The sequence below is a fragment of the Aplidium turbinatum genome, chromosome 2 (assembly GCF_918807975.1).
Source record: "Aplidium turbinatum chromosome 2, kaAplTurb1.1, whole genome shotgun sequence".
NCBI lineage: Eukaryota > Metazoa > Chordata > Ascidiacea > Aplousobranchia > Polyclinidae > Aplidium > Aplidium turbinatum.
The window spans coordinates 55,665,921-55,693,359 of NC_137473.1; the positions used below are offsets into that span (position 1 = coordinate 55,665,921).

General features: G+C 42.7%; 1 protein-coding gene across 1 annotated transcript; it reads left to right on the forward strand.

Moving 5' to 3' along the window:
• The first annotated feature begins 2,952 nt into the window (after positions 1–2,952).
• On the forward strand, positions 2,953–27,420 carry LOC145764597 (uncharacterized). Its single transcript, XM_082576227.1, has 30 exons — positions 2,953–3,465; positions 3,840–4,009; positions 5,905–6,000; positions 7,678–7,791; positions 8,334–8,483; positions 8,968–9,072; positions 9,641–9,718; positions 10,135–10,305; positions 10,481–10,646; positions 10,945–11,018; positions 11,800–11,853; positions 12,037–12,103; positions 12,292–12,381; positions 12,466–12,585; positions 12,698–12,839; positions 15,345–15,419; positions 15,979–16,077; positions 17,158–17,328; positions 17,640–17,872; positions 17,955–18,119; positions 18,511–18,624; positions 18,823–18,927; positions 19,049–19,209; positions 19,981–20,185; positions 20,523–20,607; positions 20,928–21,109; positions 21,734–21,950; positions 24,990–25,028; positions 25,360–25,958; positions 26,258–27,420. Exons 1-30 carry the CDS (start codon positions 3,416–3,418, stop codon positions 26,454–26,456), a joined length of 4,296 nt encoding a protein of 1,431 aa, XP_082432353.1. The 5' UTR covers positions 2,953–3,415; the 3' UTR covers positions 26,457–27,420.
• The last annotated feature ends 19 nt before the right edge of the window (positions 27,421–27,439 follow it).

Here is a 27,439-nt window from a genome sequence, read left to right on the forward strand (position 1 = left end):
CCTACATGAAGCAAAAAGACCTGTAATTTACTTTGCGTTTGATCATGTGTCGAGAGAGGTGCTGTAGTAGACAATGAGGCTGGTTGTTGAGGAATGGATTGTTCAGAATGTTCAAGCCGTGTATCATTCAGAAAAATCTAGCATTCGAATAAACGGTAGTCATAGTCCTGAGTTTGATGTCACTGTTGTAGTGCACCAAGGGTCAGTTTTGAGCCCTTTGTTATTTGTGATTGTCATGGAAGCTCTATCTCGTGAGTTTTGCAAATGATGCCCATATGAATTGCTGTGTGCTGATGGTCTAGTCATAGTTGCTGACTCTCTTCTGGTGCAAAAATTTTCTGCTTGGAAGGTCGATCTGGAGTCACATGGACTTCGTGTTAACATAAAAATAGACTAAGGCCCTACATCGTAATGTTAACTGTTTAAAGAAGGATATCTGAAAATTTCCATGCGGCGTGTGTAGACGGGCGTTAGGAATAATTCAATATTTTGCACCATCTGCAGAAGTTGTGTTCATCATAAGTACTCTGGTGTTAGTGGCAAGCTCAAAAAGAATCCCCACTATTATGTGCTAGTGATGTTGTGGTAAAGCTTCTCCTTTAGAAAATGCCATAACACACTTAAATTGAGTGAAGACCAGGCAGTATGAATGCATTAATGCCTTCTGCTAGTGCTATCTTAACGATATGATTGGTCAGTCAGGTGGAATCTGGTGGATGTAAGGACGCTATCACAGCTAGAATCAGGTCCGCATGGAAGAATTTTTGAGAGCTTCCATTTTGGCAAGCAGCAGTATCCCCTTCCCAATTAGAGGACATGTGTATTGTGTACAACATGTTTGTCAGAAGCATTATGCTTTAACCATAATGCTTTATGCCAGTGAGACATGGCCAGTCATTGCGGAGGACATTAAGCATTTGAGTCATTATGACGCTATGGTGAGGTGGATTGCTTAAAGCAACTGGCGGACAGAGAATCAAGTGAAAAATTGAGAAGGCTTGGCATCCACCAAGTAGAAGAGGTACGGTAGAGGAGACTTCTTTGGTATGGTGAATGGAAGACTCCTGGCCTTAGAAACTTCAGTCGATTGAAGTAGAGCAGCATAATCCACGTAGATGACCAAAGAAGAGGTGGTGCGATAACGTGCAGAGCGTGGAAAGCTGCCATCAAGCCGGATTGAAATTGAGTGACGCTCAACTCTAACCCCTAACCCTTAAACGGCAATGATAATTAGGCTACAGTACCCAATAATTTAAAAAAAAATTCAAAAAATCACCGAATATGGAATCGGACTCACCGAATTGGACTCACCGAATTGGACTCACTGAATCGGACTCACCGAAACGGGCCATTCCGTATATTCAAGTATTGTGATATCATACAGCCTACCGTAATTGCTTAAGTAAGATTGTTAAATCAGAAAGTTGTTTTATAATGAATTCTTCAATGCAGGCTGCTAAGAAAGATTTTTATTGCTTGTAAATTAATTAAATATTTGTTATGGTTGAATGCTTGGGCTGAATGTTTCTCGCAATGATGCGTATTTGCAGACACAATATTTGCAATAATAATCTTGAGTATCGAGAAGTGTAAAGATCCGCAAACAATGAAAGGAATTCGTGCATTGTGTCACCACAAACGGTGCTAGAGCTATTGTTCAAGTCAATAGTGAAGTCCGAAGAGTTTCAAGTTAATAGCGCCGATCGCTTTCATCAACTCAATTGATTGTACCCATTTTATTGAGTATCGCTTTTCATACAATAATAATCTGTTATTTAAGGCACAAAAATGCGAACACTTAATTTTGCAACGTGTTTGATTCAGCCGCTAGTTCATCTAAACATTCATGTGAAATTAGCTGAGGAATATTACCAACTAGCACAGCAAGGCTTTTGTGTGTAATATTCTGGCAGAATTTCCACCTACAACGATTACTGTTTGTTAGAATAACTTTTAAAATTTCAACAAACACATTTTATATTGCACTCATAAATAAACAAGAAAAGTTAAATAAACGAAGATTTTTATATTTTTTACAGCAGATATAAAGCGATGTGGAGTGTAGTAGACTCTCATTCAACGTTCCTTCACTGCGCTATATTTCATATGATACCAACTTGTTTTTATTTCTGAGTTATTTGTTTGATAAACCTTGTGTTACAATGCCCAGGCACTTGTCGTCTCGTTTTGATTCCAGAATTGAGGAATTCTATTGTGACCTCATAGAAAGCAACAATCCCATGTCACTATTATTCTCACCACGCACCCACAACAATGGTGCCTGCCTGTTCATTTGACCTTTATTAGATCAATTGCTCTCAGAATAGTTGGATATTTACCTGTGATATGTGGAAACTCTAGCTCTGAGTTGCCACCAGTAGCCGTAGTACGTCAGATCGAGCACTGTAGTACCGAGGTGTGATGAACAGTTTTTATTGAATACTTTTCTTCAGTCGTATCAGGACAATAGAGAGGATTACATTCTGTTTCGATGCTGGCATGGGATTTGAGTGGAAAGGAATGCTGAGATTTCTTACTGTAGGAAGTTCTCTAGGTCCAGAATATACGCCCATTGAAATGTGGATACAGTCTGCAGCCTGTTATGTCGGCGCATTAGTTTCAGCACACCACATTTGAGATGAGAAACAGTCACTATGCTACCTTGGCGTAGCGAAGTTAGTTTGCTAAAAAGTTGCTAATTCAGTTTCATGAAACAAGCCTAAGCTTTATGTATGCAGGATCTGCATTAAATTGTAAGATGACTATGAGAAGTTGTTTTCTCTTGTTTTAATGCTTTAGTTTTGTTTGATTATAGCACGGCATTGATAATCGTAACAGAATTCCGATTTTCCTAGCTCCACGTAGATCTGTTAAAATAGATTTATTTCAATACATTTCAATCCTCCTCCTCTGTTGATCTAAAACTCCTGACAAACTTGCAAGACAGCCGCATCAACATCTTTTGATGAAACGAAATAGTTTGTATAACCGAGTGCGGTTGTAGTTTTGTTGTTTGTTTCAATTTCATAATGAAATGGATAAGAATGTTTGAAATTCGCGCCCGTCCTTTGCTTTCAACTGAAGGCGTTGTCATGTCTTCATTGGACCTCTAGGATTGATGACTTGTCCTCGCTGGTCGGCCGGTTGTGATGCTTATGGTTTTAATAGAAAATTTTATTGGAATTGTTTGTTTCGGGTGAATAGTTGGATAAAAAAATGCACTTTACTTGCTGAAATTGCTCATTCATATAACCCCGCAAACTGTGGGTTATATATGTTTTATATCTGCCTTGAATGATGCTCCGGTCAATGCAACATAGCCCTTCTGTTGCTAACAACATTGCGCTTGTATACTCTTCAGCTTAGTTTGCATTGTAACATGTAATTCAGCTACCTTGCTATCATCGAGTCAGTGATGTCAGGAAATGAAAATCTTCATACGCGGCAGAACCAGAAGGGATCCAGGTGGGATGCTGCAAACATTTGTTTTTGTTGGTGTCACCCTATTTAGTTTACTATATCCATTACCCAGGTTAAACGCTGTATCAATAGCAGATAACTTTCTTTCAATCAAAATTTCATTTTAACATGTTTTTTGCGAGTTGAGTTTACTTTTCATGCTGTTAAATGTTTTCTGTTTCCTATTTTTAAACTTCTTGATTTTTTGAAATTGCACGTTAACGCTGCAGGCACAAATTTTTAATACAATTTCTTCTTTTGCAAAAGTTGTGAGAAATTAATGTTATCGGTTCCTCAACTTTAAAATAAAAATTTTCAGTGAAACCGTAATTTTTTAATGTTTCCAATTTCTTTTTTGTTCCTTTGCATTTTTCTTTCAGAGGATTGCAATGGAATCGTGGCGACAACTCCCTTGGTCTGGATGAGTTTGGAATCCTCCGAGGAGAGGAACAGAGCAGAAGCTCTGACTCTGTTCCTGTGGAAGATCCGAGTTTGAATCTAACTGATGATGACACAAGCGCTAAGATACTTGGAGGAGCGGAAACGTCAGGTAACTACGCGCTCATCCTTTATTGAGACCGGAGGGGGGCATCTGGTTCACCCCGGCATAGGCGCCGACTTTTCAAAAAACCTTGGGGGGCGAGAAAGGTGATGACGTCATAACCGTAACGCTATTTTACTCAATTAAAATAGTCTTTGATTAAGCTTACCGTCTTGTTTATATTGACACCTAGGTCGCAAACCGAATTTATTAGAACCGCTGCTTGAAACGATTAGTTTTGCGCATGCAGTACGCCTAGTCGTAATAATTTTGAGATTGTTAGCTCATAATTGGAACAGTTGGAAAACAAGACGATTCGTTTCCTTTTCGTGCGAGTGAATAACAACGATCAAGACAGTGAAGTTATCGAAATAAAACGCAAAAAATCATGATCTCAAGCAGAGTGAAAAGTTTTAGTTTTATTAACAGTTTTATTAACCTCGTTTCGCTAATTAGGCTACTTACTTTCAAAGCGTTGACAACGGCGAAGTGTTTTCTCTTTTGTTTTTTATCGAAAGTCTTTATAGTCTTTTATTGAATACAGTAGGCTATATACTCGAGTAAAGGTCGAGATGTTCGCAAGTGATTTTCACCTCAAAAAGGCAAGTTCAACTAACATGGACATGCTGTTGTCTCCAGCTCGGCAGTTTTCAAAATGAACGCTCTAAAAATCATTGTCGACGTAGATTACGGAGTGTGAAATCGCGTCGGCCTAAGTAAAAGTTTTGAATACGTTTATTTGCAGTGATTCAAACTTAATTTTCAAATTCAATGATTTCTTGTCAATTCTAAACTTTATGCACTTGTTGAGCAATATGCAAAGCTCACGAGACAAAACAGAAAGAGCTGTTTTAAGAGATCATTTTTTTATTTTTGCATGTAGGATATAATCGTTCTTATTATTACGTAACATTCCATGATCGTTAAAGTCGATGTCAAATCTTAGCGGCCGCATAAAACAATGATGTCAGGTTAGCTAGGTGATAATAGCGGTAAGAGACGTCGTTAATGCAGGCAATATCTGCGACCAAGACCATCATCGACACCAACACCTTTTCCGCTCAACCATGCACCAATGGGAAATGGCTTCTTCCTCCTCCTGTGAATGTGGTGCCGAGGAACAGACCGCAGACCACATCATCAATGACTGTACCATCTTCAAGCCACCTAACGGAGTGGAAGGTCTGCGCGTCATGGATGATGAAACTAAAGACTGGCTGCTCTCTAGCAGCCTTCCAGTGTAGTCCGGGAACATCGTGAATCTGGGGTGGTAAAAGGATAGACCCTCGGCCCCAGAAGCTCAGACGACGACGACCTTTTCTTTTATCGGTTTTCGATTTAATTCTCACACATTGCGAAGAAAACAATGTGTTCTGTTGAATCATAATTGATCTCACAGCAGGAAGACCTCGTTGAAAATAGCGCGTCTAATTTAGCTGGTTTACTTAATATTGCCGTGAATAGTGACGTGACTATTCCAGCAGCGAAAGTTACTCTATTTTACTTTGAAATTTCCATACCGAATGAGAAAGCTGCTGCTTTGCGGGCAAGAGCAACGTAGGCTTTTCTTGCTTTCGGCATTCTTTAAGTCCATTTAAATTATCTAAATCTCTTTCGCGAAGTGTTTTATCTTTAAAACTTTAAAACACCACTTGTAATCACCATTTTTGTTGCCCCTCAACCATTAATTTACGGGGGGCGGCGCGTATGCACCCCGGGGATATTAAACTCACCCAATAATTTCACTCGATTGTAATCTTATTTTTATGGGTTGTGCAACACGCGATGTGCAATTGTACTTGAAGAGAGTTATTACTTGCTGCAGGAAATAATTTTTATGCTATTTTGTGTTTGCTAAAGTCTGGATGTTAGTTAATTTCTTTTCTTCGTGTCACTGTCAACAGAGAACGAATTTCCGCCGACTCTTGGATCAAAAGATGAACTCATCATCACCACAGCATCCGATTCGGAGGCTTTTGTTGATGCCAGCGCTCCCTCAGGTGGGCTGTTTATCATTTTCGTGACTAACTCATGAATTGGTGCACACCATGAACGTGTTTTAGTATTTGATTTTGTGCAAAGCAATGTGATGCACCTTTACTTACGGTGATGTTTCTAGTCTTTATCATTTGATTTCTGCAACGTATTGTTTTGAACATTTGAACAACTTTTCGTCTTCACGACTCTTCTTGTGAGAAACGCGTCATGCTTCGACTGGAGTGAACAGCAAAACCGTATTTTACATCATGGCCGATGAAAGGCTTGAGGAACATTGAAATATATTGCACCATGGCCACCTGGAGATGCGGCCTGATTTGTCACATTTTGCAGATTTTGATTACAGCTACTGCTAGTGCTTGACTGACATTTTTTGAGATGCTTTTACTTTTTGCGGTTTCCTAATAACATAAAACTTTTTTGTTGCCTTGGGGAAGCAGTAGCAAATGAGAAACAGTAAGTTGAAAAACGCTAAATCAGACTATTATTGAAAAATTAACAGTCTGACTAAAATCTTCGAAATCAAATTTTCTTTGTTTTTCAACATGTGAGGATGTTAAAACCTATTGTGTCATCCGGGGAAAAGAATAAAGAAAGCTTAAAAATCTAATTTTTAGAAAAATTTATTTAAACGTTTGCCCAGAGTTAGAAAAACCTGGAAATTTCTGCAAAATGTGACAAATCAGGCCGTATCTTTAGGTGGCCATGATTGCACCAATTAAAATTGTATAAGTTCTGTCATTTCTTGTCATTGATAATTAATCAAACTTATCAATTTGTGGGTTGATGAAGGTTTGAGGCATTTCGTGTTGCCCACCAACCACTGCCCGCACAATGCCCACTGTCCAGTGTCCATGCTACCCCAAAGATTTATATATGTCGCGTCAGTCATACCGGAGTGAGATATACAGTTTACAGCTGCAGCGCGGCAGTTTGTAGACTGCTTCATTGGCTGGTGGCCACATTGCTGGTTACTGGCCCCACACTCATATAGCAGACTCAGAGAGTCAGAGACTACCTAAAAACTTCTTCGTAAACCTTGGGAAGAGAAGCTGTGCGATTGTCGCATTGTGATGAAGTTACAGTTTTACGTTCGTTTAACATCCATTACGTGCGACCGACGGATATACGTTAAAGCATTTAATTTGCGGCGTAACCAGGTTGTTTAAAGAATTAGTTTAGAGGTACAATGGTACATGTGTGCCAATCCACAGACATGTCTTCCAAGTAAACCCACACTGACTAATTCGTTCGATTAGAACACCTTTATTAAAACACACTCATGCTTTGTGGCACAACAATGATGCGCAAAGTGTGGAGCGTAACGTGGCAAACAAACTCGATCTAGTTGTTGGTATTGCCAACTTGTAGCTTGTGTTGTGGAACTTTCGTGTTTGCTGGCTAGCTACGTTAAGATCGCTGGTACATAAGCATTTATGGTTAAAGACATTTGTGACGACTAGAGTTATGGACGTTTTATAAGTTGCCTCTGTGTACCCGCGCGCACTGTGACGATAGTTCTGATACTGAGTAGCGCAGTGGTCGGGTACCGAACCAGGGTTGGTTGGTTGAAGCCTAAGCTCCTCGTGGTAGTTACCATCACTATCTGATTGTCCGGTGACGATGATTCAACCAACAAGCGCCTCCACCAACCATAACGTTGTATTCTTTCTTTCCAGAACACCGCGCTGATGGTGACGATTCAAACGCCGACGCGACTGCGCCATCTGACGACCTATCGCCCATGAGCGGCTCTCAAGCGAAACAGAGGCATCGTCGGAAAGCTTCCCCTAGTAAGCACATTCCGATGTATCTTACAATAATATAAAAGCTCATGAACAATGCTTTGCCATTTCTATCCATGTTTCCAACCAGGCTATTTTTAAGGTTTGGTTTGGGTGACCGCTAAGTAGTTTTAAAAGACCGCAAGTGTTTCATTTAAATACCAAATAATAGCCATATTTGCTTAAGACATAGCGAGAAACAACCATTACTTTTCTACTGTAGTTGCAATTCCAAAATTTGGGAAACTGCTGGAGAAATTTGGGGGACCGTTTCGGTCCCCCAAAACACCTTAAAAAAACACTGTTCCCAACTCCCTATGACTATGTTTTCTTTTGAGTTCACCTTGCTCTAACAAGGACTGTTCGTTCCTGCCTGATGTAAAGGTGAACTTGCTTGGCTGTGCCTTGAAGTATCAAGCAATTCTTTTCTTATCAGCGTGTCTGTGATAGGCTTCTTGCGGGCTTACTACACTAGAAGTCTCCTCCCTTGGAATCGGCCATTGTGACTTCCTAACTGATCAGCCTTCCCAAAATATGCTTTGTTCTTCCAGGTCCCCCACAAGATGAAACTGAGTCCTTGACTGAATTTGAAGAGATTGAGAGGCTGATCCAAGCAAACACAGTCCAAGACAGCGATGGAGACTTATCAGATCTTCCCATAGATTTTGAGGAACGGATTCTTTCCAGAAGGACAAGTCGTGGTGAGTACTCGGAAAAGGCTCCATTAGAGCGTTGCCATTTTAAGTTCAAACGTGAGAGTGGTCAAAGATTATTCAGATTAATTGAATGGAAGGTAATCCTCATGTCAACCTGCAAAAATGTCGTTTAGTGCCTTGCCAAGGCACAGAACTACGTATGCTCTCCGTGGGTGTCGACGCTGCTGTGTGCGCTGGATAGGTGGCGAACCAACAACCTTTCGAGTACCAGCGCACTTCATCATCCGGCTTGTGCGTTCATGTGAAACATCGCATTTGTATATCCTGGCTACACATCGCATTTGTAGGCGAATGTAGTACCTACCTTAATTGTGATTGGTCGGTTGATGTTGTGATGAATGTGAGTTCGATCCCCGTCAGGTCAAGTTAATGACTTTGCTGACCTGACACTGTATTCTTCGTGGGTGACCGAACAATGCATGTTCGCCTTGAATGGGGCTATCTAACCCACAATGTTGTCATCCCCTAGAAAGTAACAAAAGCAGCAGGAACGGTCGCAACCAGGATTCCAACAGTGACGATGGGAGGTCAAAGGTCACTGATTCTCATTCGAGACCATCTTCGCCATCTACCGGTAAGACATTGTTGGTTTATTCATGTCATCGAGTTGAATTTGTCATGACGTATGAATTGTAATTCTTCATTGACTGTCAATAAGAAACTTGTGCTTGGGAATATCGCGGTGGCTTTCTCTAATGTGCTTGAAGCAAGATTGCCAGGTGTTTTTTTAAATTTCCAGCCCAATTGCTACTGAAAAGTAGCCCAATCCTCACAAGTGATGAAACAAGTCCAGAAGCTACAAACCTAAAGTATGACTAAATCGCTCAAAACCGAAAACATTGTGTTAAAAATGGAAAGAAACCAAACGAAAATAACGCGACTATTCAAATTTTTCCGCTACTCCAAAACAAAACTAGTCAAGTCCCGCGGGAAAACCTGCGGAACTGGCAACACTGTCTGGAAGTGATGTGTATTTGAGAAATTGAGCAACGACCACATAAAGGATTAAAAGTAGATCGGTTTTTCCGTTTCTAAAATTTTAATAAATGCGGCAATTATACGAGTATATTGCATTCTTGTATGTTGCTCTGTATGTAAGATACTGTGTCAATATTGATCCGAGAAATGGAATATGCTTGCAGACAATCCCAGCACCCACGAAAGGACTGCACCAAAACTTCCAAGCAACCCCCACCACGACACCGGCTATGGAAGCGAAGGTACCAGATGTGGTTGTTGATACTTGTAGGATGTAGCTAGTTATTGTGGTATGATTGAAAATATCCCAGACCGAAAAACCCTTCATTTTACATTCTGCAGACGTTGGATCAATGTAAAAATCCCGGGTTTTGCTGTCCAGGAATGAACATCGTGAATATCAAACGTGCCACAGTTGTGGTTTGTTTGGTTCATTTGGAATCAAGAAACTTCATTCAATTTTGTCTTAAAATAATAAACATAAACCTCACGGTAAGATTGGAACTTGGTTTCTATTGGATGCCAACCACGACTGTGGCGTCCTGGAGTACCCAGCTCGGTCGCAATGCTCTAACGACAATCTCTGAATACGTCAAATTCCTTCTCTTCCTTAGGCACTGATAACTCCTCATCGTCATCAAATTCTATTCATCTGCAGCCAACATGACGCTAGTAACCACCGGACTAGTGGAACCTGCTACAACTCAACATCAATCGACTTGCCCTAATGATGATGATAATGATGCTGCTACTGGTGATAATGATGATGATGCTACCAGTGATGATGATTACCGGAGATCCCGTCCTGGATCTAGTTTAGATTTAAATCGTAAGTGTTCCTCCTGTGGCATCTCGATGGAAGCCTGAGTTGTCCCCTTACTGTTTTGCTGACTTGCCACTTGCATCAAGTATTACGAACTTTCCAACATAAAGATAAATATTTCCATTCTCACATTATACCAAGCTGTAAACGTATATTTTGCAAACAGGCATTTCTTTTCCAGGTACACACGAGCTACACCTCACCGGTACTTTGATTGGTCAACCTGAGCACCTCCACTCGACCGGAACATTGGAACATGATGACGTCAATGTAGGAGATACCACATTGGACCACTTCATCATACCGACCGGTAGAAGCGCAATGGGTGACACCAACCAACCCAGCAGGTTGGCTAGTAACTGGCAACCCTGCATCAGTTTTAAATTGTCATCTAAAAGTTGCAAGCATTGTTGCCACGCAGTTATGTTTGAACGTGGCAAAGGAAGGGCCGAGTGCAACATTATCGATGACATTAACAACTAATACGAAGCAATGAAAACTGTTTTAAGTTTGCTGCTTTTTTAATGTACAAGATAAAATTATTACAGTTTTTTTTTAATATTATATTTTTTAGATTAAGATCTTTACTGCGCGTTTCTGTAGAAGCATCTTTGCTTTGTAAACCTGAAATTAAACTTTTTTTAGTTTGGTTGCAACGTTCGGGACAACTGAAGACTTCGAGAAACTTCTTCAACAGCAACTTGACGATATTGAAGGAGGTGAGAGGACTGACTTAGAAAAGCCACAAATGATTAAAATGTTAGTCAGCCCACTGCAAACACTAGACTGCACTCCCTACCAACTTCTCCGATTGTTGCATCATTATTCTTACGCGATGCATCGAACATTAGACACTTTCCAACCCTGAAGAAATGATCCGCCACTTGATCCTGCTCAGCCTGGCGGGTTTCTGATTGTCTACGTTTACACGCCAAGTGTTCACCTTTGAACATGTTCCAATTGTTTTCATTGTTTATATAGTTCATCGACAGTAATGCCAACCCATGGCGTCCCCACGTTATCAGCCAGCATGGATATGAAGGCAGGATATTAAATATTAATGTGCTTTTGCTTATCCACGATTCACTTCTTGTTAAGATTATCCGTTTCATTTTTTATCAAACTTTAAAAGTTTAAACGAAGTAGCATAACGAATTTAAAAATGACTTGCGTTCTTCTGGTGACTACAAGGTTACCACCTGATGTAAAGAATGATGCCCAGCTTCTATTTGCCAAATTTCGTCAGCCAGTACGAGCAACTTTCTTGAGCTATTTTATAATCAATGCCTGTTGAACACTCTCTTTCTGTATATAACGGATTGAGTTGATGGCCTCCGGCGTGTTACACAACACTTGTAGCAATTGTTAGTTGAGATGTCTTTCACCAGTTACCTTGGTGGTCCACCAGCATTGTTGTTCAAGACATTGACAACCGCCATATTTTTATTTTGTGCGTGTTGAAGTTTTATCTGAAATGAACCTGGTGTTGTTTCCACGCAGAACCTTCAGATCAGGAACCTAACGAAACCCGACGCACCCCGCCGCCTATCAATGGTATGGTCGGTGGACGTTTCTTACCTTACTTAAAATGTGGATCACTTAGTTTCACAAGCCTCAGTTTTATTTAGTTTTTACAAAAATGTTCATGCAGCATTTTGCCAACAAAGTTAAACCGCGCCATGTGGATCCCGGCTAGATGATCGAATATTTCTTATTTCTGACATTCATTGTTTGCAGCTTCCACTCTTCCAAGAGGGGCATCCCCACAACCACTGACGTCAACCGAAAGGAAATCGCTTCCGACGTATGTCCAACGTTCATTTTTGTTTCCGCCATTTGATGTATATTAATGTAATTTTAAATCGAAGTAAATATTCTTGCTTGTCTGTTGGCAAACTGCCATGCAGTCATTAGACAAGATGACGACCTATTGGCCGGGTGTTTTTGTAAGTTCACTTTCTCGCCTCATAACGGGCTGTTGAAACCTCACAGAGCCACCTACCGGCGGACACCCTCCCCCTCCCCACGTAGCGCACGGAACAAACTGAAGTTGTCATCAAGAAACTCCTCCAACTCACCAAGGTGATGTTTCGTCATTCCTGATTTCTCTTGTCTGCTTCATGTGAGCCTCATATGACGTCATAACCATGGCTCTATATTCTTCAGGGACTCAACAAGACCAAGCACCAAGCGGTCTGATAGGCCACGTCATTCCGGGGGGCACAGGGGCGTGCGCTCCCCCGCTGCTAGCCGGGCCAGAAGAGCCAACAATGCAGTCCACGGGAGGTGAGGATTGCTACAAGCCACTATGACGTCCTTCGTATTGATGACGTCAGTGGTGTTAACTCGATTATTTGCTTGACCCATACAAGTTTAACCCTTTCACCTTTGCCCTCAGACCCGACCCATCCCCCCTGTACCGCGAGAGCAGCGATGACCTGAGTGTCCGATCGGACCTGACCCGATCAGAGTTACGCCATAAACTGAAAGAAGAAGCCCGCACGCGGAAACAAGACGAGGAATTTGTCAAGGAATTGAAGGTGAGCGGAACACCTCTCGCGGTGCATCCATTCCATTGTTGTTTTGGATTATTTTCTATTGTATGCAAATCGCAATCCGCCAAGGCTTCCATGTGCCCCCCACTGACGCGCAGTGCAACGTGGTGTGGAGTGTTGCTGGTGGTAGCTTGGTTGCCAACTTGCATGATATCTCACCTCGTTGGGCGACTGGATGCGGCCATGTCACGTACAATCTTTATTCGCGTTCCCATTATGACGACAGCATGGTACAGTAAAGCCAAGTCAATGTTATAAACAATATTGTAACCTTTGAAATTTTGTATCTTGCTCGGTTTGATGAAGTTCATCTGTTGCGTTGTCTTATATGCGCTGACAGTTTGGCGGATATGACGTGACCCGCCCCGCTGCCAATCACCCGTGCTCATTAACGAAGCGAGCAAGTCGCATCGCATGGCGCTTTGAATGCGTCTTTGGGAGCATGCGGTCATCGAAACAACTCGTAATTGTATTCGGTGGTACAGTCGAAGCCAAGAATAGCTATAGATATCTTGTTAGGATTATTAGGTTGGCTCTACCAGTATCGCCATCTGCTGCCCTATTGTTACAACTGTAGGGAAGTTTGCAGGATTCAGATTGAAAAATAACGATTTGATGATAACGTAGAAAGTACTCGATGCACGTTTCACTCACAATTCGATGATTATTGTCGCATGAAATGGTATCCATTGCGAGGTGCGAATCTTCACTGCACTGATGACTTCAAACGGGTTTCTACCTGGTGCAAGAGATATTTGGTGACGTTGGCCCATTGTAGCCTGCTGTCCGTCAAACAACCATTATGTGCTTTCAATGTGTTCTGTCACTGTGTCGTCACAAACTATTTAAAAGTCATTGTTTTAGTTGTTGGCTAAATAATCGGAACTACTGAAAGGATAGAGATTACTGCTATCTCTTCTAGTATAACATCAAATGTACCTCAATTCATGTTGTTTGACGGTAGATTAATATCGCATCGTTTTAGTGGACGATTTTATTTTGTTGCTACGTAAAAATGACATGATTATACGCCTTTGTGACGTGTTTATGACGCTACAAAGTGTCTAATGTTTACACAACTGCGCGTCTGATTGAAGTTAGCTTGTTGTGGTTGCCCTGGTTGTGGTTGACTATCATCGGCCAGACCATCAACTGGAAGGCAGTCAGTGAGCGTGGATCCTTTTGAGAGGTAGAGATCTACAATTGTTGACGATAGTGACTGCTTTATTTTATGTTGAAAGAACGTTGTTGAATATAGAACAGACATTAACGGTTCACTTGTGTCTCGTTGATATTTACGCTCATAATCCTAAGTTAAAGGCAACCAGTTTGGCGAGTTAGCTTGCAGACCAGGAGCGGTTGACTTATTGCAGTCGGTGCTGTTTCGGATGACGTGCCAACGATTGTGGCAATGACGCCCCCAGCAGCGCCGTAAATTGAGGTTCAGTCAGACTCAGCCTGACATATGTTTGTTTGTTTGTTTGCTCGCGTTAGAAATGCGTTGATAACAATCTTGCTACAAACTAGAGAACAACTGCAGCTCAAGATTTAGTTTCCGTGCAGATTCAATCATTGTGTTGCCGTTCATCGTTTCTTTTCCTGTCGTTTGTTCCCATTGAAGCTCATGACGCCAATAGCCGGCCACTTGTGTACTTAAGCCATGTCGAGGCTATTGTTATCGCTGTGTTGATATGAAAGAAAAGGTTTACGGATGTTCTTTAGTTATTGTAAGGACCCGGTTTCTGTTTGACAAAATTTATATTCGGATTACCAAGCACAAGAATTTGTGCGGTGACGACCAGTTTTAAAATGAACGTTTTATCAGACAGACATCCGAGGTTCTTTGGAAGAGAGAGTTAGTCAAAGCTATATTTCCCATAATAAAGCTAAACCTTTCTTGATTGGACAGTGTCATAATATCACCGTCGTGACGGCGTAAAGCAGAGTGATTATAGTTACATCATAGTCAGTCTCAGTCATAGTCCCCTTATTGTGCCCGGTAGGGTTGCCCAACACCCCTGGCAGTAGACTGTACTGAATTATATCTCCTAGAACACGGTTAAGCTGCTCGACGTTGAGGTTTGAATTCCATAATATTTTGATACTAAATCTCTGGATATTAATCATTTTCCAGCGATCCCGATTTCGAGATGGCATTGTTTGAAATCTGAGAATATTGACTTGAGGAAGAGGACAGAAGAGTTGGAAAACATTTTTAGGCAGATATTTAAGCTAGCACCAGACCAGTGGGATTTCCCATTTTAATGATGGCGTTGATTTTGTAATTGAATAAATAAACAGGCTTCTTTGTGTCTGTATGTTATTTATTGCGGTTGAATTTAATTTCTTTATTATTTTGAACAAAAATGTTAAGAATTTCTAATTTCATCCGTGAACCGAACGCAGCACTAACTGTCTCCACCAAGTGGCATTGTTCGTATGATTTGTTGACGAGGCTTCCTGTTGTTGTAATCGATTTGTCCTCTTCAGAACAATTATGACGATTTGCTGATGAAGTTCGCGCAGGCGGAGAATACGATCGACCATCTAAGGCTCGGTGCTAAGGTGAGTGGCTTTGCTATGGCGCTTGGATTTTATCTTTGTGGTTCCCTGTTACTTTCATAATATTTTTATCGTTCAAATAGATTGTTTGTGTCTTGCTTGAAGCATGGCCACCTAAAGATACGGCCTGATTTGTCACATTTTGCAGGAATTTCCAGGTTTTTCTAACTTTGGGATAACGTTTAAATAAATTTTTCTAAAATTTAGATTTTTGCGCATTCTTTATTCTTTTCCCCAGATGACACAATAGGTTTTAACATCCTCACATGCTGAAAAACAAAGAAAATTTGATTTTGTAAATTTTAGTCAGACTGTTAATTTTCAATAACAGTCTGATTTTGCGTTTTTCAACTTACTTTTTCTCATTTGCTACTGCTTCCCCAAGGCAACAAAAAAGTTTTTTGTCATTAGGAAACCGCAAAAAGTAAAAACATCTCAAAAAATGTCAGTCAAGCACTAGCAGTAGCTGTAATCAAAATCTGCAAAATGTGACAAATCAGGCCGCATCTCCAGGTGGCCATGCTTGAAGCATCAGAGACATAACTTTTTATTTTGTCGCCAGATCAACTTGTACGCTTCAGTGCCACGAGCATCGGGGGAATCCCCTACCTTACCATTTCAAGATGCGGAAGTATCACATCAGGGACACCACTCGCAACAGGTAGATGAGTTATATCCATCTGATAAAGTATCTCAGTCGTTTTAATTCAAATTTTGAGCTTATCGGGTCAACAACACCAGGACAAGCCAAGTAAATCTTGAGGTCCTGCTCCTCTTTAGGTCAAAGTCTTGGAAATTAAACATTCTATTGGTTTTATTGTCGCTCTGCAACTACTAAGATCTGTTAGCGACAGGGCTTATTTTTCATTTTTTATCAGGCTTAAGATGTTATCACATTATTACCCGACTTGTTCTCACTGCGTTATACAAGAAAGAACACAATCGGTACCGTTTTTAAAGTCTTTGGTTTGACCCGACTTGGAATCGATCCAACAACTACCAGAGCCGAAAGCCATAACCACTCGGCCACTAAGCTGACCGGAGTTAGAGATGCTATGTGAGAAAGTGCTGCCACGTTTGAGAGTATAGATGTTAACTTACGCTGTATTGGCGTCTTTTGTTCATTTAGTATTTATTTAACATGATGTATTACATACACAAATATAACATAATTAAAAATAAACTCTAACGTTTTCGACACGTACGTGTGTTCTCATCAGGAATTACATATCTGCAATATACATAAAATGAAAATTGTAAGATAAATTTTACGTTGCACTATAACTGTATACTAACGACACTCCAGACTGAAAAGCACAAACTGAACGAGTGACACAGGAATGATTACAAGTAAATTATACAGATCTCAGAAAAGGAAAGGGAAAACAGATCACATGAGGTGTAAACTACAGGCATTTGAGTTTGACAAACAATTAGAACATACACAAAAGGAACGATGAGCCACAGGCGAATAACTGCCGGTTGAGAGACGGATTATTACGTTTGATTCTTAGGCTTCCATGATCTTAGTCTGAAATGTATGTGTCGAAAACGTTACAGTTTATTTTTAATTGTGTTATATTTGTGTATGTAATTGTAATACATCATGTTAAACCCGCTGAAGTTACTTTGTTTAATTCTCTATAGTTCAACAAAGCAAACTCTCTACCAAAGCTTAAGTATTATTTGTTGGCAAGTTGTTGATCGATGACGTCACAATTATGGTTGTTGTTCAATGCAGGGGCGCATGTCGGACCATGGTGGCAGTGGAGAGCCCCATTCCGCCCCTCGCAGCTCTCGTCTGCCCTCAGTTGGTTCCGATACCTTGGTAGAGAGTAGTCTGCAACTTCCAGCCGCGGCCAGCAAGGAGTTCCTCAAGGTGGCGCTGCAGCTTCAAGCGAAGGACATCCAGGTAGCGCCCTTCAGTGAATGAATATGTCGTTTTAAACAATGATCAAACTATGGCCGTTCGTTGGGCATGTCACCGACCATAGGTTCACCGACCATAGGTCGCTTTGACACGATTCATGGCTATTGTTCGTCACCGCGAATCACTGAAATATTTGTGTCTTCTTGCTTTCTGCTGATGATTGGAGGTGTGCCTACCACTGAGTGATAGCCTAACCCACTTACCAAGACAACACAAAGACATGTGAACATTTATTACCTGGTACCTTGGTGAACAGACTCATTCCGTGTGTAAGAGAACTTAACCCTTTCCAGGACAAGGTAGATTCCTTTACCACTCTACTAACGGAGGCGCACTTGAGTCCGACCGAGCAGGAAATGGCCATGGCCAACATTGAAGAAGCGATGAGAGATTTGGAGAGGGACTACCTGTCTTCTATCGACCAACACGCGGCCGAACAAAGACGCGTATGTATCGCCACTGGAGGCAGCATAGATCAGGCCCAAGCATTTGACCCTGACCGTACAATGGAAGCGGATCTTCTCAGGTATTATCCCGTCATAACATGTCATTGTGACCTCCTGCAAAGCAGCTGTCTCCCCTCGGTTTATACTTTTGTTGATTTTCAGGCTCGGACAGAAAGTAAAGAGTTTACGCAATCACATCTCGGCCCAGACCGAAGCGTCACAATACCCTTTGTCACCGGGAGATCAGAGGTCACGGAATGGTGAAAGGTCACACGCCAGTTCTCCTGAGGCAGACGTAGACGAAAGGTTTCACGAACTTCTTCACCAGTAAGTTGCAGTGAGGAGGGAATCGATTGAATCATGTCCGTTAGATGTGAAGCTTATACGTTGTGCCAGCAAAGCTTGTAGCTATGTTGGTGTGTATTTATGTGAAGTTGATATTAATATTTTGCAAACAATTTCTAAAATAATTAATGGCAAAGTTTTCTGTAGTCTGTTTAGCAACAAGTAGGCATCGGGCCAATGTTTCTTCAGCAGAAAACTAAATGACTTGTTTGAAGGTGGACACAAAAATTGCCTTCTCGTTCGCTTGATACAAACCTCAACCAATAGGCGCAAGCCTGGATACGACAATGTACTGATCAAATTAAAACCGAAGTTGTATCTCGCAACAACTTTGAAGATTTTTTTTTTAAATAAACGAAATCTATTCTCCCAGATACAACCGCACCCCGCCCCACGACGACGGCCACACCACCGCCCCCAGCCACATATTTTCATCTCCCGATGATGACGAAGAAAGGGAAACCCCCCGACACGTCATTCCTAACCGGTTGGTAACTTTGCTGGGTCAGACAATGGAAACTAGCGTCTAGGTTGACAAATATAACAAGTTTCATGAAGTGGATATCAACCGCACTATAAAAGTTGAAATGTTTGTGAGGAAGTTTAGAAAGACAGTGATGAAGAGTGATTGACGTGGCTGGACAAGCTGTGAACTTTGACCTCTGACCATGTCGACCCCTCTCAGGTTCTTGGAGCCCCCATCAACCACCTTCGATTCATCTACAGCGACCCATGATTCACCGAGACTGGATACTTCTGCCCAGAGCAGGAAGCCCAAGTCTGAATCAAGGTTAGTGAAAACAGCGGGAATTTACGTCACAAACTTTTCTATATGCGACAACATTTGTATTGTGACGTCAACATAGTTAACATTATTCACGTCATAGAGAATAAACCTCTTCTCCATGCAGCGCCACCAGCATGAACGGGAGCGCAGCCTCAGTGTCTCCTTCACCCACGAGGAGGTCCAACAGCAAACTTCCCCGCCCCATCAAGTCCTCTCCTAACCGGAGGGCCTCCCCCAGCCGAAAGTCGCCCCCCTCAACAAACGGAAAGACCAAGCAGAGAGCAGGTAGGTTGTGTTGCTAACGTAGACAATTGATGGTTGCTAAGCACCTCAGCCAACAGTTCCCATTGCACTTCCACATGCTTTGTTCGCTGTATTGGAGTTGTAATCATTTAATTTCAAACTATTAGTTCTCTGGAAGCCAATCTTGATCTTCAATGCGCATGAAGCATCTCATGCCATCACCTGTCTAGGTTGAAATCCATCCTTCCCTTCCACACATGAATGCGCAGTTGGGCATACGAAGATCTTCCCCCGGCAGGGATGTGATCAAAACTAACTTGATGGCCGTTTGTGGCGAACTGTAATCTTGGAATAGCAGGCGGGATATGTTGCCTGGTGGTGAAACCATCAAAATGGTGGAATTCAAAGTAGGGTTTTTCAATTGTCCACCTCAACATATTTGAAGTCAGTGGTGGAACGCTGTCAGTAATTTGCGACCTTGTACGTTTGCGACTGCACAGGCGAGTGATGAGAGCCTTGTCCGACGTTCAATAGGGTGCCGGTTCAATACTGCTCAAGAGAATGTGGCTGTGTCGCCATGGGCTGTGTCTTTTGCAAGCTACTTAAAGGCACACCGCCAATTGCGGAGTGGCGTCCTTTCGATTATAATCCTTGATTATTCTCATGATTATAAACAGTACTCTGCTCTATAGAGAAATTTCCCTTAGGTCTATGGGCTGCTGGATTGAGGTTTTGGTTGTTCCAGGTCAAGTAGCCCCCACCCCCAATATCGACCAATAGTTTGATGATAACTTCACGCATTTCGTTCCACAGACAAGGGGACAGACAGTGGATTCGTTGGGTCGGAAAGCAGTCGTCAGTCCGGAGGTCAAGTCCAACCCGCTAAGGTCAAACTGGTGGCCCGGCCTGCTGCTGCAGTGGACGTCAAGACCTCCCCCACCACCACGCCCCCTCGCCCCGCTGAAAGAAGAGGAAGAGCCCCCTCCCGCGCCTCCACTTCGCACCCATCCGAAGACAGGTGGGTAGAAGATGCTGCTTCGTGCAGAATTTCTTTTATTGTGAAGTCACGGATGATTGGTTATGTTTGTTTGCAGCAGACGAAATGGGCACGATTTGAACTTTTATTGTGTTCTGGTCCATGAAGTGATACGATGTTAATATTATATTGTTATATGGTTTCATATTTTGTGATACAAATGAACTCTTTGTGTTTTGTTAGTGTGTTCTTATTTTATTTTCCTATTGTTGTGTCATTATTGAAATTGTGCATTGACACAAATAGACGTGGTGTTACGTCATAGTTGACGTTGTGCTGTCACAACCAATACTATTAATTCATCCATATTTCCATTCAGTTTCTCTCCAGACAGACCAGAGATGGCCTCCAGACCTGCTGGATACATGGGGAGGGTGGGGATATTCAAGCCACCTCCCTCTTATGTAAGTTTTACTAGTTTCATTGCTCACTTGTGTGTTTAAAGTTAGTGCAACCAGCTGACTCAGGTGTTGAGCCACCAAAGCAGACCAGGTTGCCGATGTTCACAATGGAAGGATGCCGTTTGTTGTCCAAGAGTTGTTGTTTGTAGATTGACTTAAAATATTTTTTTCATTATTGCTTAACCATCTTGTTGAAGATTTGAATAATCGATTTTTAAATTTATCAAACTTTGTCGTCGATCAACCGCATGCAAGCGTGCTGGCTGCCTGGCTGGGTTTTGTATGGAAACAATGTTGAATAAATGTAACATTTTTCAACTCAGACGCTCGACGACACGACCGATGACGTCAGCACGACGTCAACAGTGCGCGAAATGCTGCTCCCCCACTCTCGATCCTATTCCACATCGCCCCCTCCGTCCTCTAGGACGAAGCCCCACGTCATCCCCTTCCCTCGGGGCTCCAGGGGAACTGGGAGCGTCAGATCAAAGGACAGCGCCAAGAGGTGGGGCCGCTTCTTTCACGGGTTTGCAGTTTTTGCTCATGTTTTCACATTTTCCTCCATTCCGTCCTCAGAAAAATCTTTATTCTCCGTCCCCTATTTTTCACTTTTATCATTCAACATCAAATCTAGCCACTTATGACATTACAGTTTGTTTGCTGCTGCTAAAGCATTGTTGTGTGTAACACTGTTGGGCATCATGTGTGTGCCCCACTTCACTAAAGCGGTGTTTTGTGCTTCACAACCCATTTGTTTTCTGCGCTTTTGTGCTAGTTTATGTTTTGACTGTGTCGCCATATTACGTAGGCCTACTTCTATGCTTCACAACCCATGCACGTTCCCTCACCGCAATTCCCTCTGAAGATGTGCATCAGCGTGATATACGAAACGTTGATGCTGCAATTACTGCTATCAAGTTTACCCCACAAGTCACTGCACTTGCGTCATATTACCAGATAAAGATCATTGATGTTATCGTTGATGTCGTCATCGTTGGTGTCGTCATCGCTGATGTCATCATGTTGGTGTCGTCATCGCTGATGTCGTCATCGTTGATGTCGTCATCGTATTGTCATATTTGAATTTAAATCTCAATTTTTGAAGAATTTCTTTGTTGTGTTCACTCAGGTCGGTGGCCAGCAGCACAAGAGACAGCACCTTGGACATGATTCGCGGTGAAATTAGCAAATTGAGAGACGAAATCAAGTCTGCGAAACCACTAGGTGGCTCCACCGTCCCCCTGTATACATCGACTCCACGGCGTCATCCAGCGGAGAGAGGCGATGGTAATGCAAAGTCCGAATCGGACGCGGAAACCCTGCAAGCAATTCACTCTGACGTCAAAGTATGTGCGCCTATTTAATTTGCTAAGTCATCTATTTTGTGTAACATCAGTAATACGTAATCCCCATGTGGATATAATGCCTCTCGTCGTCACTCCTAGTCAGTTGGTTCCGTGTTTTATCTTTCATTAAATTATGTTTTTTTATGACATCTCTCGTCAACCCTGGCATATAAAATCGTAGTAAGCTGCGGGCGGTATGTGCTTGAAAACAAGAAGTACGGAAGACTGGGATTGTTTTACTTGTGGCCTGTGATTGCGTCTTCTTCAGGGGTCTAGTCATTCAGTCGTGTCTGGTTAACGAGACGTCGGAATAAAAGCAGATTATCACCTGGAATATCTTGTGAAGGTTTAGCTTGGCTTATACCAAAAGAGCGTTTTATGTCAATGAACTAAATCCCTGTGAACAGCCTCATTCGATTTCAACATATTCCGTGTCTCTCCTCATCGGCAAACTATTCGAAATGCATTTTTTAATTTATTTCGGGATCGGATTTCCACAAATTACTTCCACGGGCTTGTTATGTGAGAAGTAAACAATAACAGACCTGTCCTTTGTGCCGGCCATTGTTGTGCCGCGGCTGGCTCAGGCACGTCCAGACCCGCCCCAGCACCAGCGACGACAACGCGCGGTGTTGTTGACACAGCGCAGCGTGGCAAACAGACTAACAACCGTTTGTCAAATATTTTCATTCATCGTTCGACCGGTTCAACTATTCTGTTGTTTTAATCGTTGCATTGTGACGTTATATAACGTAACAATGGTTAATTGCGCTGCATGAGTTGCCTGGCTACGCAAGGACAGGTCATGCATGACTGTTTACGTTAGTCAGTTACATTTGTTTCAGCCAACCAGGAAGCAGGGCTCGACAACGAGATGCTAGTGACGTAGATAGTAAGCTCTATTGTGGTCAAACCTATGACGTAGAAACTACGTGATGACGATGATATTGAGTTGAAGTTTCAAAAGTTCATCATAACAGAATGTACGCGGCTGGAGTAGTTTGACTGAGGCTTTCAGTGATTGATCTCGTAGTGCACAGTCGTGGCTTCTCAGCTAGGTGAAAGGGTTGATGATGTTGACAAGGTGGCACTGGCTTAGTAGCTTGTCAGAATTATTAACTTTTTCGGGAAATACCCACCCGGCTACACCAGCTTCTATGTCCGGACAAAACTCAATTCTGGCTCTAGTATGATGTCATCAGAACGTCATCAGTCAGACTCGGTAGAAGCTCAGGTATCCAAAGAACTCCATGCAGAGGAGATGTTGCCAAAATTAGGATTAGTTGATTTAAAGGAGAGATGATAAGCAACAAAGTTATGCTCAAAATGAATGAAACAATTCGTCGAGCCGGCCACGTTCCAGGACGAAATGAGGAGTGATTTGCTTGACTCAGATTGCTCAAATACCTCACTTGTCCCGGACAAAGTTAAACATGACTTGAGAATAGTTCAGTTTGGGGCATCGAAGATGAAAGCTACGCAGTTTTTAAAACGTTTGCTAAGCTTGAGTTTAGTTTCTGTAATTTTTATTCACACTGACCAAGCATTCCGTCCAAAATTAGTTGTTAATTTACGGCATTTGTGGTTAGCGGGAATGCTATTTCTAAACTTTGACCGAACGTCTAGTTTCTACTGCGCCGGTGTTTACGGTTTTCATTGAGTTTATTTTTGTATTTTTTGGAATAAATTTTTTGCAAACGTCAAAAAGTAGCTCTTAAAACTTTTTGCGTTTTCTAAAATCGATTCGTACAATAGCAGTTGTGTCCCTGCAGATGAGGCGCTGCTTAGTAGAGGCTCGATATGAAAGGAATGTGAAGCTCTCCTTTCACTTGAAGCCATTGTCTCGTTGTCGACCCAGCTATTGTGACGTCATAGATAGTGGCCGATGTCGCAGAGTAGGTTGTTGTCCACTCACTGGCTGTGGCGACAAATTGTTCTATTTATAGCCAAGGCGCTTATTAATTCACAAACACAAAAACGATTCCATTTCAGCTTTATCAATAAATTATGCTGCACAAGTTTCTTAACCTGGTTGGGTTAGTAATTAGGTTTAACCGTTTGGTTGGGTTATGAATTAACTAATTATGTAGGTTGGGTTATGATTCTGTTGTCCAGAGCCGCTACATTGTTTGGTGATAACAGCTTGGCTTCATGTTTGGTTGATGTTTTCATCATAATCAGCTGAGCAATGAGCATTGCTTGGTTTCAATCAGACAAACGATTGGCTTTGATGTTATGTTCCTGTTTACTTGGAAGAGAGTCACTGCAGATATTGTCAGGCAATGAGGTTAGTTTATGAACAAACGGCGCACGTACCGGGCCGCGGCCGAAGGCGGAGGTTGGGCAACTTCTTCAATGAAGCATGCCACCAACTCCACCGGTAACAGTTTGTTCCTTTCGTGATAGCCTCGGTGTGGGGTAGGTTTGCTTGGGGAAATCCCCTAACAGCACACAATGAGTTTCGTTCAAACTTCTCACCAACTTGTGTTCTTTCTAAGGTTTCGTGGTAGGCGCTGTAAATAAAGCCATGTTGATCGGTTGACGTCATCCTGCGTTTGTGACGTCATGTCGTGGTATTACACGTACCACTCCCCTCGTTCGCCACCTAGCGTCGAGGATGAAGTCAGCTCCGGCGAGTCATGGGATGAGGAACCATCCTCTCCGCGTTGCCATGACGACGCATCCCCCACCGACCTATACGACGTCGCGTGGAAGAGACGTTACCATGACGACGGCGTACACAGCTTGCTGCCCAACCAGTGGTCCACCAAGTCCCGGTCCCACAACAGAGCACGGAGGATTCACAGACGGGTCTGTGGACGCTATCGTGGTTATTTGTTTATTTGGACGGGAGCTCCGAGTCCAGCCTGATTATGACGTACATGGTTCTTTCCAAAGCATCGTGCTAGCGAGGCGGACAATCAACAAACGGTTAAAACAGGAGTCATACGATCGGGGAATCGAACCTCGGTTTCCTGTTTTGCTTCCATTGTTTTTAATAATGCTATACGGGAAATTAATCAAAGTTTTGTTTTCCAGGCTCTGAAAGATGAAGTTCAAAAGCAAGCGAGGCAAAAGGTTGGTTTGTTACGTATCAATTGCGTCACTTTACTATAGAAAGTTTAGTATAGAAAGATGTACGTCAGTAACTTTGCTATGACGTCAGAAACCCTCGCTGATGCGGACTTGTATAAATTGTTGATCACATGACGAGCGGTTTCCAATGTTTTTGCTGTCACGATCCTTCAAAGAGTAGTCAAGCCTTGAACTTGCAGAGCGATCTTGAGCGTACATTTTACAAGATTACTTCAAAATATATCAATTCTTAAGCTTTAGTTATAACTCTTTTAAGTCACCATCCACTTAGCGAGAGGTTCATCTTAACACAACTCCACTCCTCTCCTTGCAGGTGGTACGCGATGGATCAGAGACGTACAGCGCGGATGGAAAATCGACGGGACGGCTATCCCGCAGCGACAGAGAGGGGTCAACGAGAGGTCGAAGGTCACGGAGATCAAGATCACTGGGGCGTGACAATTTAAGTGACGTGGATGGAAATCAAAAGACTTCTGACGCTGGAGGGCGTGGACGGTCAAGATCACAAGAGCGCCGGGGCCCATGGGCGGGTGGTTACTGGACGTATGTGCCCCCTTCCGCCCCCATGTGGGGTTCACTAACGGCTCCAATTGGACGAACCTACACCCGTGTGGCCTCCCCTGTACAGACCGTGATGTCCCCTTCCTCCCCCACAGTTTACAACATCCCCCCTGCAGTCCACACAGCCCCAATAATTGGACCCCCGTCAAATGTGGTGTACGTTGAACCCCAGACCCCACCTCAAAGCAGAGTGTACGTACAATCGACTCCTCGCACCCCCAGAATATACAGCACGCCCAGTAAACCCCAGGTGTCGGTTTACGTCTCCCCCAAACGCAGCACCAGCAGAGGCATGCGCAAAGCCAACGTCTACATCGTGGATTCTGACGACGACGAGCAACCCCTGCGAAGGTGAGTTGACGGCATGTGTGGTCTTCCTTTGGGTATTGTTATCTCACAAAGAGAGGTGAATCACTTGCATTCTCCACAGTGGATTGTGGAGAATGTTCACTGTTCACATCTTTTGTTTTTTCACACTTCTATCACGTTATTGGGTTGCACAACGCTTTGTGTGTGTTGTCTCGTGAGGGAAATTATATGCAAGTCAATCGCTGCGAGGCGAGAACCGGCCACCTCCACTTGTGGGGACTAAACCTAATTTGGATGATGATTTAATTTAAGGTTTTAACAAATATCCAATTTCCTCTTAGGAGCCATTTATCATCTGGACTCCGCAGATCCTCCTCATTGACCAGGATCTACCGCGAACCGGTGGCAGACTCGAGATTGAACGATTCGATCGAGAGAGCGGAACGATCAGCGGATCATCTCCGGCGGCAATCTCGTTCCATGTACCGATCCGTCAGGGATAACGTCTACAGGGCGCAACTTCTCGCCGACACAATGTGAACGTTACGTTGGTTTTGCGTCTTGCAACGGTTAATCAACGTAAACTGGTCGTCGGCGGGGGCTTGTTGGCGGAAGTTGTAGTAGATTGTTGTAGAAATTACTGTTTTGCTTCGAGTTCAAAGTTGCTTCACACGTCATCATCTCCGTCCTCCCAATCTGCCTGCAGCTCGCCCGCTGAGCAACTGAGTGCCATACGACTGTGTGTACCTTCCCACTACATCATGTACAATACAATGAAGAGTATTTATGGCGGAGGGGATTTCAAGATGACCCCTGTCCAGCCCCCCTTCCCCGTAATTGGTTACTAGGAGTATCGTGAATTTCTTGAATATGTTCGTGACTCGTGTCCTCACATTTCGGCCGGTTGCATTGACTTGACGAAATCGTCGCTCTTCGTATATTGCTCATCGTCACTGGGCACCTCACCACTTCCCACCGCGTAGTTAGATGATTGCACCGCGTAGTCGCGCTGGCAATTCGTCGTTCGGCTGAGTGCTTCATTATTGAGACAACTCACGGTGATCGCTTTATCGAGGTCTTCATTTATCACGTTGTACCGCTACTGATAATCCCCTTCCTCAATTTCATTGTCGCCTGGTCGATGTCGTTTTAACATTTTATATTTTTGTATATCACGTTTATTTCGTCACATAGACGTCTTGTGTGACGTCACTCGTCGGCTGGTTTAGCGTCAGAGCGCGTTATTATTTTTGTATGAATTTTCGCTACGTTTTTATAAACCTGTGACGTTGCTGACGCAGTGATGCTTCAGGGAGCTTTGTTTGGGATTTGACGTCCACGTTCAACATTGTGATGCGTATGACGTTACTGAGTTTATTACTGGTTTTGCTTTTGTAACGTAATGAAATCTATGCAGTGATTGGTCGGATCGCTGACGTAATTGATAGCAATGACGTAGTAGTGAATATTTTTTCAAAATACATTGATGCACCGGAAGTGCCTGATGATGTCATTTGAGTCTG